The following is a 14405-nucleotide window of genomic DNA, read 5'->3' on the forward strand; positions in this document are numbered from 1 at the left end:
CTCTGTGGTATGAGGAAGAATAGAAAGACCCAGAAAATCTATGTGCAAAGGCAGAGGTTAAAGTTTAAGGGACTCTTAAAAATGGGGGCTCATCTTAGGTTATAATGAACCAACATAGAAGTTTGCCTGATGAATTGTAAAACATTTTTAGATATTGGTTCACATACTGAACAAACATGTATTCAACACCTATTAGAGATCAGGGATGATGCCAATCCATATAAGGTACATCCTAAACAGTCCCTGTCCTCAAAGAACTCAGTCTAAACTGGTGGTGGTGGCAAATTTATATAAACAATGACAGATCGACATTAACAAACATTAGGGAAAAACCATAAGACCTCACCACTCAAAGTATGGGTTGAGGACCAGAAGCATCTGAATCACCTGGGGGCATCTGAGACCTCACCCCCTAAACCCCTGAATTTGCATTTTAACAAGATCCTCAGGTGATCTGGATGCTTATTAATGATTTGAGAAGTGATGAAATGTGGGATTAAAGAAGAAACCACTAATGATCCCTGGGGAAGTGGTCAGAGGTTTTCAGGATGGAAGGGTAATAGAAACATTCCAGTCTGAGAAACTAACAGGTCAATAATTATGGCAGTTAGAGTTAAGGAAGGTTCTAGAATGAGAAGTTCAGTCTGGAAGGAAATTGGGCACTATGGAAGATATGGGAGGCAGGGCAGAAAAGGTAGGCTGAAAGGCCAGAGGCAGAAGGAAGGGCCAGAATGACCTGCTGAGGAAGTCTTGGAAAATTTTAAGCAGGAAAGCGACAAGATCAGATTCTTATGTTTGGATAGAACACCTGGGGCAGGGTGGAGGATGAAATGCAGAAGAGAAGCTAGAGGAGGCAGGCTTGTATCTTTAAATGAGCAGGATTCTATTTGGGACTAGACTGGAAGTCTTTGAAGGTTTTTTTTTTGTTTTTTGTTTTTTTTTTTAGAGTTCATTTATTTATTTTGAGAGAGAGAGAACACAAGCAGGGGAGGGGCAGAGAGAGAGAGAGAGAGAGAGAGAGAGAGAGAGAGAGAGAGAGAGAGAGAGAGAATCCCAAGCAGACTCTGCAAGAGTTCGAACTCACAAACCGTGAGATCATGATCTGCCCTGAAACCCAGAGCTTAGCTGACTCAGCCATCCAGCAGGAGTTCCTCTTTGAAGACTTTACAGGTGGAGGGGCCGCTGAGTCCCAGGCAGAGAAACAAAGGGTTCCAGCTGCAGTGTGATATAGGTAGGTTCGTTCTTCTCAAAGCGTGATGCCCAACCAGCCGCATTAGCATCACCTGGAAATTGAGAAATGCAAATTATTGCGTCTTCACTCGGATACAGTATCAGAAACTCTGGGGACAGGAAACACAAATCTGGCCTTAACAAGTTCTGTTTCAAGTTGAGGCCACTGCTCTGGCCTGCAAAAGTCTTATATCAGGTGGTAAAGGCTTAGAATTGTCCCAACTTTTCTGGAAAAGAACAACAACAACAAAAAACAGGACGAGGTAATGAGAAATAAGTTTCTACGTTGAGTGGGCAGAACAAAAGTCACACAACAGTCTAGATTTCATACAGTGACCAGAAAAAACAAAAAACAAAAAAGTCTTGTCCCAAAGCCTCACATTTGGAGAATTAAAATAATTTTGGTAGAGGCCGTGATGTTCTCCGTAGGCTAAATTAAGTAAAACTTAAAGTAATCATCCCAGTTGTAAATTCTTTCTGCTCCCTTTACTCTCCACAAAAACACCCTCAGGAAAAACACTGGGATTCCTTCAGCCTCTCTCAAAACTGTGTTTGTGATGTAACCACCCATTAAAAAAAAAAAACCCAACCCCAAATTAAAAGCCCCCAAAACAGAGCGGCGGGGCTGGCGCCATAGTCCCAGTAAACTCTGCCGTTTCCCAGCCACACCCCTGCGGACCGCCGGGCCTCCTTCCCGGGGCAGTTCCCAAAGATAAACAAATCACTCCTTGTTTTTTTCCAGACCTGAAATTAGCGGTGACTCACAGAGCACTCTGAATGGCCACAGTCGCCTCGGGAAGAGGGAAGAATGTGCAGATTTTTCCCTCACGCGAGGGCCCGACGGTGCCGGGCTGGGCCAATCAGGGGAGGACGGCGGGAATCGCACCAAAGTAGGTAAAAAAATGCGGGACGCGTTTTCGGCGCTGCAGCCCTCTCCTCGGCTCCCCCGGGTCCTCCCTCTGGACTGCTGCTCGGGGAAAGCCGCCCACCGTCGTTCTCCCCAGTCCCCAGTCAACCTCGCTCTACGTCGCCCTCCTTCCTGCCTCGTCTCTCCTCCCTCCTCCTCCTTCCGCGTCCTCCCAGGCCCCGCCTCCAGCGGCGGCGCACACCTGGCCAGGTGGATACTTCCATGTTAGGGCAACAGCAGCGCAGTGGGCGGGGCGCCACGTGACCCTTCCCCCTCCCCACCCCCTCGCCGGCAGAGCTGGGGATAGGGCCCCCTGCCCCGTTTGATCCTTTGCCCTCCCCTCGCCCGCAGGTACCAGCCCGAGCCGGGCCTCCTCGTCGCTAGTAGATGAGGAAGGCCCCACTCCACGCAGCCGAGCTGGTGAGAGCAGGACCGCGTCCCCCAGCCTCCGGAAGGTGAGGCGGAATCCTCAGCCCGCCCTCTGGGCGGGGCGCTGCCTGGCTAGCCGGTTGCGCAGCAACGACGGGCCGCGCTTGGCGTGCGCAGCCGCGTTTGGGCCCGAGGCGCGCGCTCGCGCACCCACCCCCTGGTAGGCTCGCGCCTAGCGTAGGCTGCTTGCTGGGTTGCTCCTTCCTTCTGCGGCGAGGAGGACAGTACGCAGACTCGGCGCCGATCGGCTACCCTTCTAGCGTCTCTGCGACCGCCGCGGCGAAGATGGTGAGTGGGAGGGAGCCCGAGGGGTGGGCTGACGGAGCCGGGGCGCTGGGGCACCGCGGGGGTCGGGGCGGAGGGGCGACAGGCGCGCCCACGCCCGGGGAGGGACGCGGGGCCTTGCTGCAGTCCCCAGGCGGGGGAGGGTCTCCGGGCTTCGCCGCCCGCGGACCCGCTGGGACTCGCGCGCCTGGGGGCGCCTCGGGGCGGCTCCTGGCCGCTGCGTCGGTCGCTGCTGCTGCGAGGCCGCCGCCGGCAGCTTCGTCCCCGCGGTTCCTCCGGCCCCGGCCTGGGGACGACCTGCCAGGGTCGAGCAGCGCCACCCCCTCGCTGAAATCGACCGGGAGTCCGCCTTCCCGGGGTGGGGGGCGTCGGAATCCGGCCTGGGCCTTGTTGGCGCAGGTTTCCCCAAAGCCGGGCACCGAGGTGGTCAGTGACTCGTGCGAGTTTCGGCCCCTGAGGTCTGTCCATCTCATTAAAGAAAATAAGGCCTTTATTGAACAACCCTAGAGGGCGGAATGATTATCACGAGTATGACCCTGGTATGATTAAGAACAGGGTGGCCTCGCAGCCGCTTTGTTTGTCGTATCTGGCAATCAGCTTCCAGCAGCACTCTTGTAGTGCTTGTCAAGCTTGGCAGTGGCTCTTTTAACCCTTCCCTACCTAGTCTCTCCATGCATGGTTAGAAATTTTCTTTTACCTGTGAACAGTTTGTCTCTGCCAGAACCTAGCGTGTGAGGAGTGATAGTGCTGGGATGCTAATAAAAGCGAATGAAAAAGGTTTTTAAAAGCCCATCAGATTATCCTGTCACTAAAAAGTGAACATGCCCCTTATATTCTAGGTGATGGGCATACACTTGGCTTAATTTACGTATTTCCCTCTATAAACTGTCTCTAGTTTGCAGTACAACAGTATTCTTAATTGGATGATCGAGTAGAACATTTTGTCATTTTCTTTAGTCTGCACTGGCTGTTACCATTTTTGGTCAATGATTTGCAGGCAAAGGCTTACCAGACTTTGCTAGAAATATTACACTGTTATTGCATCTGTCTGCCTGGGAGCAGTTGGTACCAGCTTACTGCATACAGAATGTTTTTTGCTGAATAACAATTTTAATGAATAACTTAATTTTTACTTAAGGTAGTGCAAGGAAGAAAAAGATTAACTAGTAGTTTCTTGATGAGTAAGGAGATGTAGGAATTTGATATTGTTCAGTTTTCAGTTCTTCTTTGGTTTAAATCTGTAAGCTTAGAGAGAAGCACCTTAAGACTTTTTTAAACCTCTATAAGATTATAAATGTATATACTACTTTATACTAAAAGACTTTAAGGGCTTTGAATTATAAATTTAAGACCATCCACTCTGATAAAAGTGCTTTGAAGTGGGTTGGAGCCTGCTTTAAGTTATGATTTGACATTCTTTTTTGAGTTTCTTTAATACAAATTTTATTTTCTATTTGAAAACAGGACCAAGTGTTTTAGCTTTAAGTTTTAGTTCAAGCCTTCCATATTTCTATGCATTAAAATATTTTGTTTACTGGTTCTTGGGGGAGGAGGAGGAATAAAAATTAATCAAGATTAGTGGATTCCAGATACATTTCAGACTTGTTGGCCTTAGGGAGATCAAGACGACCTTACAAGCTCTTGTTGTTTGGATGCTTGCAAATAGGGTTCAGAAAATATAGACTGGCCTTTTGTAAAGATTACTCTTGTATTTAGCCTTATAAGCACAGAGCATATTGTGAAGATTGGAAGTTCTTGTATTATCCCAGATTTTAGCACTTTGCCTCTATATTTGAAACTGAGGTTCCAAGTTTCTAAGGTTTTTTGGTTTGTTAAGATTAAATTTTAGCTGTTGATGGGTTTGTTCTGCATTAACAAAATCACTTCCTGGTACTCACAAGCCTTCTGGAAGCACTTGGGAATAAAAGCAATTTGAAACCAACTCAAAAGATCACCTTGGGCACTTTAAGATGAGATTTCATGTTTTCAGAATCTCACTTTATAGTGCCAAAAAAAAAAAAAAAAAAAAAAAAAAAAAAAGCCTATCCTCCACAGGAACCACACAAAACTTTGATGTGTGTACTTGGTGTGCCACCTTCCTCTTGGAAAGCTTATTTACTAGTCTACCGTCAAGTTCCTAGGGTTATCTGCTTAGTAGTTCTATCTGTTGGGTGTGGATCGAGATCTTACATGTTGACTTGCCTAGTGCCTCTTGTAACCAATGGTGTATGACATTTATAGCATAGCTGTATAGCTTTCTGGGAAGTAGGAGTGTAGTCTTGCCCCTGAAACAATAAAAGTCTACATGATAATCTAACCTTGCCCTAGTCAGAGCTCTGCTATAACAAGCTGAGCTAATTGGCTCAGAATACATTACAAATGTATCCTGCCACTTGATGATTAGGAAAAACACTTTTACTTACAGCAGTGTAATGAAGTAGGTTGGGCATGTGTTCGTGTGCCTATTTGACATGAAAAAACAGACTGTAAAGGGTTTACTTGTGACCTTCTTTGACTCCACATCAAGGTTTAACATAATTTACAAATTAATTTTGAAACATTTTAAGCAGAAAGTACACATAATAACCGGTCTCTTTGTACAAAAATGAAAAGATTAACTTTTTGCCACATTGCAGGTTTCTATGTTACCATTACAGTTAAATATCTTCTTCCCCAACCCATTCTCTTCCTTCCCCAGAGATAACCACTCCTGTGTCAAAGACATAATGTGCTGGCCAATTAAGGAGATGATTTTTTCAGGCTATTGCAATTAGGAGACCATTAATTAATGAGGAATGTCTCAAAAAAAAAAAAAAAAGGACAAGGACCTGGGACAGGTAAAACAGAGTCTTGAGGAACCATGAGGACAGGTCTTAATCTCAGCAAGCAATGACAGGATCTTTATGTTACCAGCTTCCCCAAGCACAAAATGATGGGGGTGGATTTCTTAACCTGCTCTGCTTTCCAGGAGCACAGGGCTCAGGTAAAGTTTAACATAGTCAGCTGAAATTAATATATTTCTTTCTCCTTGGTATTTCCATACTTTTAGCTGTACATATGTGCGTCTGTAGTAATATATATCATTTTGATGTATTTTTAAATTTCATGTAAGTGCTATGGTTTAGATATCCTTTCGCAACTTAAAAAGAAATTAAACTTGGTGAGTTTTCGGGGAGGGGGTTGATTTTTGGTTTTAGCTGTAGCTGTGGTTCTTTATATTAACTGTTGAATAGTTTCCGTTTTTATGACTATACGTTTATTCATTTCCCTATTGATGAACATTTCCTCAAGTTTCCATTCTTTTATCTCTTTTTGTCTACTTAAACAGTTTTGCAGTAGACGGTTTCCATGTTTTATGTTACTTCTGTAGCCGCAGTGAGTGTGTTCTCAGTATAGATCTAGAAGTGGAAGTCCTGGATTAGAGGGTATGCGTATGCCTTTTTTGTTCTACTACAGGTGGTTCTAGTTTGCATCCCATTAGCTACATTTGTCTGTTTTCTCCATTTCTTTTCACCACTTGGTGTTATGAGACTTAAAACCTTTGCCAGTCTGATGGGTGTGAAATGACTTCTTTATTCTTTTAGCCTGCATTTCTCTGATTAGTAGTAAAATATCTTTATGTTTGTTGCAGCCAGTGTTTTTACATGCATGCCCTTCTGGTGAACCTGACGTTATGTAAATACTCATCACATCTTCGTCTAGGCTTATTTGTGGAGCCTAGCATTAAATCTAGCATTAAAAGAAAATACACAAGGGTCCCCTAGGTGGCTCAGTCAGTTAGGCATCTGACTCTTGATTTCGGCTCAGGTCATGATCTCATCGTTTGTGAGTTTGAGCCCTGTGTTGGGCTCTGCGCTGACAGCACAGAGCCTGCTTGGGATTCTCTCTGTCCCTTGCTCTCTGCCCCTCCCCCGCTTGCATACTCTCTCAAAAATAAACGTTTAAGGAAAAAAAATCTACAAGAACATGACTGTCAATGTCAGAACTGCATATTGAAGACTAATATCCTTCTATGGCACCTACGTTTCTTTGCATGCCTCTGTAGCTGCTAAGTAACAGAATAAAGACCCTTAATTCTAGTCACCTGCCATTGTCAGGCCCTGGTAGTGGTAGAATGCAAAGTGATTCAGGGTAGAGTTCCATCTTTGCCAGCGGCCCTGGTAATTAACATCCTCTGCTTTATACTTACCTCTTTCTTTTTCTTGGGTAATTCATCCAGCCAAAATGTTAAAACCAAACAAGCACTAGGGATATATGGGAAAACTCTGTGCTTGCCACTCAATGTTGCTGTGCACTCAAAATGTCCCTAAAAATAGTCTATTAAAGAAGCAAAACAAAACAAATAATTGTATTTCACCAATAGAATTGGTTTAAATCAAGAGGTGTTTAACTTCCTATCCAGGAAGACTCCAAACATTATCATTTTTATGTTAATGTAACTTTAGTTTCTTTTAGTAATAACTAAGATCTTTGAGATGAACACAGGTGAAATTAGAAAAAGCTCTAGAAATTGAAAAAACTGGATTTAACACGTATGTGTCGCTTTTTTCTACACAGCAAGGCTCTGGCCTCTGAGTAGTTAGGCCTAGTCTGTTTTTTGTTGTACTGCTTGGGATTTGCATATCTAAACCAGAGAGACTAATAAATAGAAGATTGTCATTTAAGTATTTTGAGCTTCCTTCTCTTGTAGCATCATATTCTCTCTACATTGTCCGTGAAAGTTGTGCTCAAAGATTTACATCTAACGCTTCAGAAATATTTTAATCACGGGTTTTCTTCCCCGCCTCCTTGATGTTGGAAGTGAGTTTTCACTTGGAATTGTGCTGGTGTTAATTTTTCTTGAAAGTTTACATTGGGAGAAGTATAGCAAAATAAACATCAGATTGGTTCATCTCACTAATACTTTGACAGACTTGTTACTTATTTCATCTTGGAGTCTTCTGTACAAGGATCCCCCATAGAGTTGGGTAGTTTTTAGTCTAGAGTGATTTGTAACTCTAAAAGTCTTCTAGTAGCTGATACTGTAATGCTTACGTATTGTTAACCCTATTCTGTGATTTGCTTTGGAATGTTAAAATTGAATCAGTTTTTGTGTAGATTTTTTTTTTCAACTTTTTTTTTTTTTAATTTATTTTTGGGACAGAGAGAGACAGAGCATGAACGGGGGAGGGGCAGAGAGAGAGGGAGACACAGAATCGGAAACAGGCTCCAGGCTCAGAGCCATCAGCCCAGAGCCTGACGCGGGGCTCGAACTCATGGACCACGAGATCATGACCTGGCTGAAATCGGACGCTTAACCAACTGCGCCACCCAGGCGCCCCAGTTTTTGTGTAGATCTTTAAAAGGTGATTGATTTAAGTAAAAATGTGATTCAGAGCACCTGGGTGGCTCTGTCACTTAAGCATCCGACTTCGGCTCAGGTCATGATCTCACAGTTGATGGGTTCGAGTCCCATGTTGGGCTCTGTGCTCACTGCTCAGATCTTGGAGCCTGCTTCAGCTTCTGTGTCTCCCTCTCTCTCTCTCCCTCCCCCACTTATGCTCTGTCTGCCTCTCAAAAATGAAGAAATATTAAAAAAAATTTTTTTTAACATGTTTAAAGTTCAGGTTAAAAATTTTTTTTTAAATGTTTATTTTTGAGAGAGAGTAGGTGAGCGCAAGCAGGGGAGGGGCAGAGAGAGAAGGAGGGAGACAGAATGTGAAGCAGGTGCCAGGCTCTGAGCTGTCAGCACAGAGCCTGATGGGGGTTTGAACTCACCATGAGATCATGACCTGAACCAGTCAGTCGCTCAGCTGACTGAGCCACCCAGTCGCCCCTAAAATTCAGGTTTTAATATGTGGTTGGAATATGAAAAAGCAGAGGAAAAGCTGAGATTTTGGCTTTTTGTTAACATGAGGGAGGTGTGTCAAAGAACTCTTGTTCTGTTGCAACAGGGCATAAGATGAGCACTTCAAAGACAAACTTCAGTGCATACTATAGCAGGAACCCCATATTTGAAACTAATTTGTGAGTGTTTTTGGATTACATCAAAGGAAGACTATTTACTCTTTTCAACATTTTTGTTGAAAAATGCATATTGGCATGCTTTCAGAAAACTACCAACCTGTAAATGTAATTAGCGTTTATTTTTAAATGCTTTCATGTGCATTTTTGACGGTGGTGGAATTTTCATATAGTGCTAGAGCTAAAACTAAAGTGCAGGCAAATACAGGTAAGATTCCTTCAGTTTGTTAGGAAGCAATCTGTTAAGTCAGTTTTTGAAGCTCTGGAACTCTGAGGAATCCTCAAATCATTGAAAACTTGTTTTAAGAATGTTGTAAGTAATCTTTAGACCAGGGTTTTTGAATAGAAATAAAATGCAAGTTAATGTGTACTTTTAAATATTCTACTAGCCCTATTAAAAACATACAAAAAAGAATGAAATTTATTTAACCCAATATGTCATATCAACATTTAATCAATATAAGAAATGAGACATTTCACATTATTTTTTCATACAAATTATTTGAAATCCAGTATATATTTTACACATATAGCACATTTTAATTCAAATACTCAGTTTTCACTGGAAGCATTTGATCTGTATTTAGATATACATTTTACAGTTGAAAAAGTAGATTCACATACCTAAGTTGTTCAATGCATGCTTATAAGTTTTCTAGTATAATGGTATTGGTAATCAGTTTAAAATTTTAGTTAATTAAAATAAAATATCATTTAAACATGCATCTCCTCAGTCATAACAGTCACGTTTAACAGACTCACTAAACCACATGTGGGTAGTGGCTAACTTAATGGACAAACCTCAGACTTTGTGGATTAGCCTATTTAATTTGTAAGGGGAAGTTAATATGGGTATCAATACTATGTTACTTCTTTGCATTTCTGTACATGTCTAAGAAGCAGGGCTACGACAGCATGTGAATTTCTTTTATGGCACTTAAGATGTTTTGTAGAACTAGACTGTTGATCTCCTTAAGAAAAGGTTTTTTCAGTATCAAGATGCCTTTCTCATAGTAGGCCCACAACAGATGGTCCTGAATGAACATGAGTTAGTGAGAGGGCATGTGTAATTATGACAGGGACAGGTTCCCATGGATATGGATTCTTTTTTATACTTTCTATTCCCACATACTTTTTTTTTTAATTCAATGGAAATTAAGGTTTTCTTTATTTAAAATTTTTTTAAGTTTATTTTTGAGAGAGAGAGACACACACACACACACACACACAGCATGAGCGGGGTAAGGACAGAGAGAAAAGGAGACACAGAATCTGAAGCAGGCTCCAGGCTCTGAGCTGTCAGCACAGACCCCGACATGGGGCTCGAACTGCCAAACCGTGAAATCATGACCTGAGCCGAAGTCAGAGGCTTAACTGAGCCACGCAGGTACCCCTGGAAATTAAGTTTTAAGTACTAAACTAATTGAATAGTACCTCCCCTTTGTATACTGCATTACAATTTGAGTCTTACAGTGAAAATCCTTTGAGATAAGGCAAGTATTATTAGAGTAGTGCCTTTAAAATAATTCTTGCATACAGAAATTCCTCAATAAATGCCAGCTCCCTTTCTTCCCTTGAAAATGAAACAATAATGGTATTTGATGCTCATTGAGGCATCCTGAACCATAGAAAAGCACTTGAAAGCCTAACAAATGAAAGAACAAGAAATAATGTGTTAGAAAATTTATAAGTATTTAATATGTGACAGGCATAGTGTTATACTTTCTCTCAGTTTTTATAGTAACCTAGTGAGGTAGGTATTGTTATCATTTCTGTTAAACTATACTGAGAAGCGGTTAAGAGCATGGGCTTGGAGTGGGGCTACCTAGGGTTTTTGAATCTTGGCTCTGCCACCTACTATCTGTGATCTTAGGTAAGTTACTGATTATGCTATGCCTCAATTTCATTATTTCTCCAAATGGGAGTACCTACCATCACAGCATTTGGGTGATGCATATAAGTAATTTAAAAGCAGTGCCTGGTATATAGTAAAGTGCTTATCAGTGTTGGATGAAATGACATTAAACAACATTAGATCCTCATTATTACTTAAAAATATTTTTTTAAATGTTTTATTTATTTTTGAGAGAGAGAGAGAGAGTGAGCGAGCATGAGCAGGGGAGGGGCAGAGAGAGGGAGACAGAATCCATGAAGCAGGCTCCAGGCTCTGAGCTGTCAGCATAGAGTCTCACACAGGGCTTGAACCTGTGAACCATGAGATCATGACATGAGCCGAAGTCGGACGCTCAACTGACTGAGCCACCCGGGCATCCCTAGATCCTAATTAGATTAACAGTCTTTTTTTCTTTATATTCTGATTATACCATCACATGCTTCAGCAATTGTAGATACAATGAAAAGGGTGGAAGGGAATGCATTAGAATATGTTTCCAATTGTTTTATAAGTTTTAAAACTAATTTTGTTTAGATTATGTATGATCAACTTTTTTTTTATGGTCTACTTTTAAATTTTATTTTTCAGGTAACTTGACTTTAGAAATTGAAGTATAGTTAACATACAATTTATGTTAGTTTCACATGTATAATAACATAATGATGTGACAGTTATCTGCATTAGGAAATAGTCACTGTAAGTGGTTATTGTCTGTCCTACAAAGCTATTGACTGTATTCCCTATGCTGTACTTTACATCTCTGTGACTAATTTTTTTTTTTTAATTTTATAACTGGAAGTTTGTGCCTCTTAATCACCTTCCCTTATTTCACCCATCTCCATCCTCCTCCCCTCTGGCAGCCACCAGTTTGTTTTCTGTATATGAGTCTGTGTCTGTTTTTGTTTGCTTTGTTTTTTGGATTCTGCCTATGAGTGAAATCATATGGTATTTGTCTTTCCCTGACTTGTTTCACTTAGCATAATACCCTGTAGGACCATCTGTGTTGTTGTCAATGGCAAGATTTCATTTTTTTGTACAGTGGAGTAATATTCTGTGTGTGTATATATACATCATTTTATCCATTTATCAATGGATACTTAAGTTGTTGCCATATGTTGGCTGTTGTAAATAATGTTGCAGTAAATGTAGAGGTGCATGTATCTTTTAATGAAGTTAGTGTTTTTGTTTTCTTTTGGTCAATACCCAGAAGTGGAATTACTGGGCTGTATGTTTAACTTTTTGAGGAACCTCCATAGTGTTTTCCATAGTGGCTGCACCAATTTGCATTCCCACCAAAAGTGCCTGAGAGTTCTCTTTTCTCCACATCCTTGCCAACACTTGTTATTCCTGGTCTTTTTGATACTAGTCATTCTTACTGATGTGAGGTAGTGTCTCAGGTGATTTAATTCTTAATGTAAAAATATCTTGTCTTCCACTCTTAGTATTTTTCCCAAAGAAATTAGTGTATAATCAAACAGTTCTTCACCCTCAAGATTTAGAATAACAACCATTTATTCAATAAATAATTGAGAACTTGTTATGGACTAAAAACTCATCCAGGTACTAGGGATATAGTACTAAAAAAGTCCTCTATTGGTAGAAGTTACCTTCTAGTGGGGCAGGGGACGGGGAGGGAAAAACAAAATGGCAAGATCATGTCAGAGAATTGTTAAGAGGTACGAAGGAAATAGTGTCATCAATAGGCAGTGCTAGAAGAGTTGGCTTCTTTTAGCCAGACTGTTAGGGAAGGCCTCTTAGGAGGTGACATTTCAGCTAAGACTTGCGTGGCAAAAAATAACCATGTGAAGAGCAGTTCAGGCCGAAGGAACTCTATAAGTAGAAAGGCCTTGAGAAGAGAACGAACTTGACATGCCAAGGACAAAAAAAGGTTTGTGTAGCCGGAATTCAGTAAAAGGGGGACAGAAAAGTAGGAAATGGATTGTTGGCAAGAGCTGGAACAGGAAGAGCTTACAGACCAACGTCAGGAATTTGAATTTAATTCTCATTGCGCGAGGAAGCTATTGCGTGTGTGGTGGTGGGGAGGTGTTAAGTGTTAAGTAGTGGCATAAGATAGAGTTTACTCCTGCGGAGATGTGCAAGTGGGACAAAGACTAATTAACAGACTATTGCCATCCATCCAGTTGATGGTGGTGGCTTGGATTGGAATTGTTAGGAGTGGGCAAATGAGCAGTGCTTAGATTAGATACATATTTTGGAGGTAGAGCTGACAGGACCGACTGATAATTTGGGTGTGTGGCTTAAGAGAAAGACATCAAGGATAACTTACTCTTAAGACCAGAGCTGTTAGGTAGTTGGTGGTGTCATTGTGCTGGGGACTAGAAAAGAAGCTAAAATAAGATGGTTTGGCAAAGAGTGAGGTTCTTAGAACTTTGAGGAAAAATAAATTGATCCAGAGGTATTTTCCATTTTTAGAGTACCTAATTTCATATGTGGTTATTAGAATAATGTATGTACATTGTAAAACATTAAAAATTTACTTGTAATGGCAATTCCAACCAAAGTATTAACATTTGGTGCATTTTCTTCCAGATCATTTTTAAATGTATCCTCATTATTTCAGTAAATAATTGTTTGGTACCTTTTAGGAACCAGGTACTGTAGTGGGCTTTGGAGATTCAACAGTATACAAGACTAAGTCCCTGTCCCTATGAAGTATACATTCTAATGGGGGAGATAGGTAAGGAATAAGTAAACACATGAATAAGATAATTGCAGATTGTAATAAGTACTATAATGGAAGTAAGGGAGAAAGTGAATATCCAGAGATCGTCAATATAGATTTTTCTCACACAGTGGAGTTCATCTGTAACAGTTTTATATCCTTTATTTCTCATATCCCAGTGTGACAAGGGTGCCGAGTAATTCAGTGTGGGGGGAAATAGTGTCTTCAACAAGTGGTGCTGGCACAACGGGATATCCACATGTAAAAGAATGAATTTGGATCCCTGCTTCACACTATATACAGAATTTAACTCCAAGTGGCTTCTAGACGTAAATGTAAGAGCTAAAGCTGTGTAACTCCCAAAAGAAAATGTAGGCATAGATCTTTATGAGTTTGGGTTAGACAGGGTTTTTTTGTTTGTTTTTTTGGAAGAGGGGTTTGGGCAATGTTCTTGGCATTTATAAGCAAGAGCACAAGTGACCAGAGAAAAATAGAACAATTGGACTTTATTAGAATGCAATGCTTTTTTTTTTTTTTTTTTTGAGAGACAGTGCGAGAGGGGCAGAGAGAGAGGGGTGAGAAGGAGAATCCTAAGCAGGCTCTGCACTGTCAGTGCAGATCCCAATGTCGGGCTTGAATTCCTGAACTGTGAGATCATGACCTGAGCGGAAACCAAGAGTTGGACGCCTGACCGACTGAGCCACTAGAATTAAAGACTCTTGCATCAGAGGACACCATCAAGAAAGCAAAAAGGCAACCCGTGGAATGGGAGAAAATATTTGCAAATCATGTCTGACAAGGAGCTTGTATCTAGAATATATCAAAGAGTACAGAGCTCCTGGGTGGCGCCTGATTTTGGCTCAGGTCATGATCTCCCAGGTTCGTGAGTTTCAGCCCCGCATTAGGCTCCTTGTACTGACAGTGTGGAGCCTGTTTGGGATTCTCTCTCTCTCTCTCTCTCTCTCTCTGTCTCT

The 14405-nt window shown here is 41.6% G+C and overlaps 2 protein-coding genes across 3 annotated transcripts in view; one reads left to right on the plus strand and one right to left on the minus strand.

Moving 5' to 3' along the window:
* Positions 1-2540, minus strand: part of BFSP1 (beaded filament structural protein 1) — a 71213-nt gene extending 68673 nt beyond the window's left edge. For both annotated transcript variants that reach the window (XM_019826862.3, XM_023251485.2), the window contains exons 1-2: positions 1975-2540; positions 1085-1283 (exon numbers count right to left, since the gene is read on the minus strand). The gene's annotated coding sequence lies outside the window, so the exon portion shown is untranslated. The remainder of the gene's footprint in view (positions 1-1084; positions 1284-1974) is intronic.
* Positions 2541-2712: 172 nt separating this feature from the next.
* Positions 2713-14405, plus strand: part of DSTN (destrin, actin depolymerizing factor) — a 35018-nt gene continuing 23325 nt past the window's right edge. Inside the window, exon 1 of the mRNA XM_003983801.6 lies at positions 2713-2854. Within this exon, the coding sequence (XP_003983850.1) occupies positions 2852-2854 (3 nt within the window). The 5' untranslated portion in view covers positions 2713-2851. The remainder of the gene's footprint in view (positions 2855-14405) is intronic.

This window comes from Felis catus, chromosome A3 (assembly GCF_018350175.1).
Source record: "Felis catus isolate Fca126 chromosome A3, F.catus_Fca126_mat1.0, whole genome shotgun sequence".
In the NCBI taxonomy this organism is placed as follows: Eukaryota; Metazoa; Chordata; class Mammalia; order Carnivora; family Felidae; genus Felis; species Felis catus.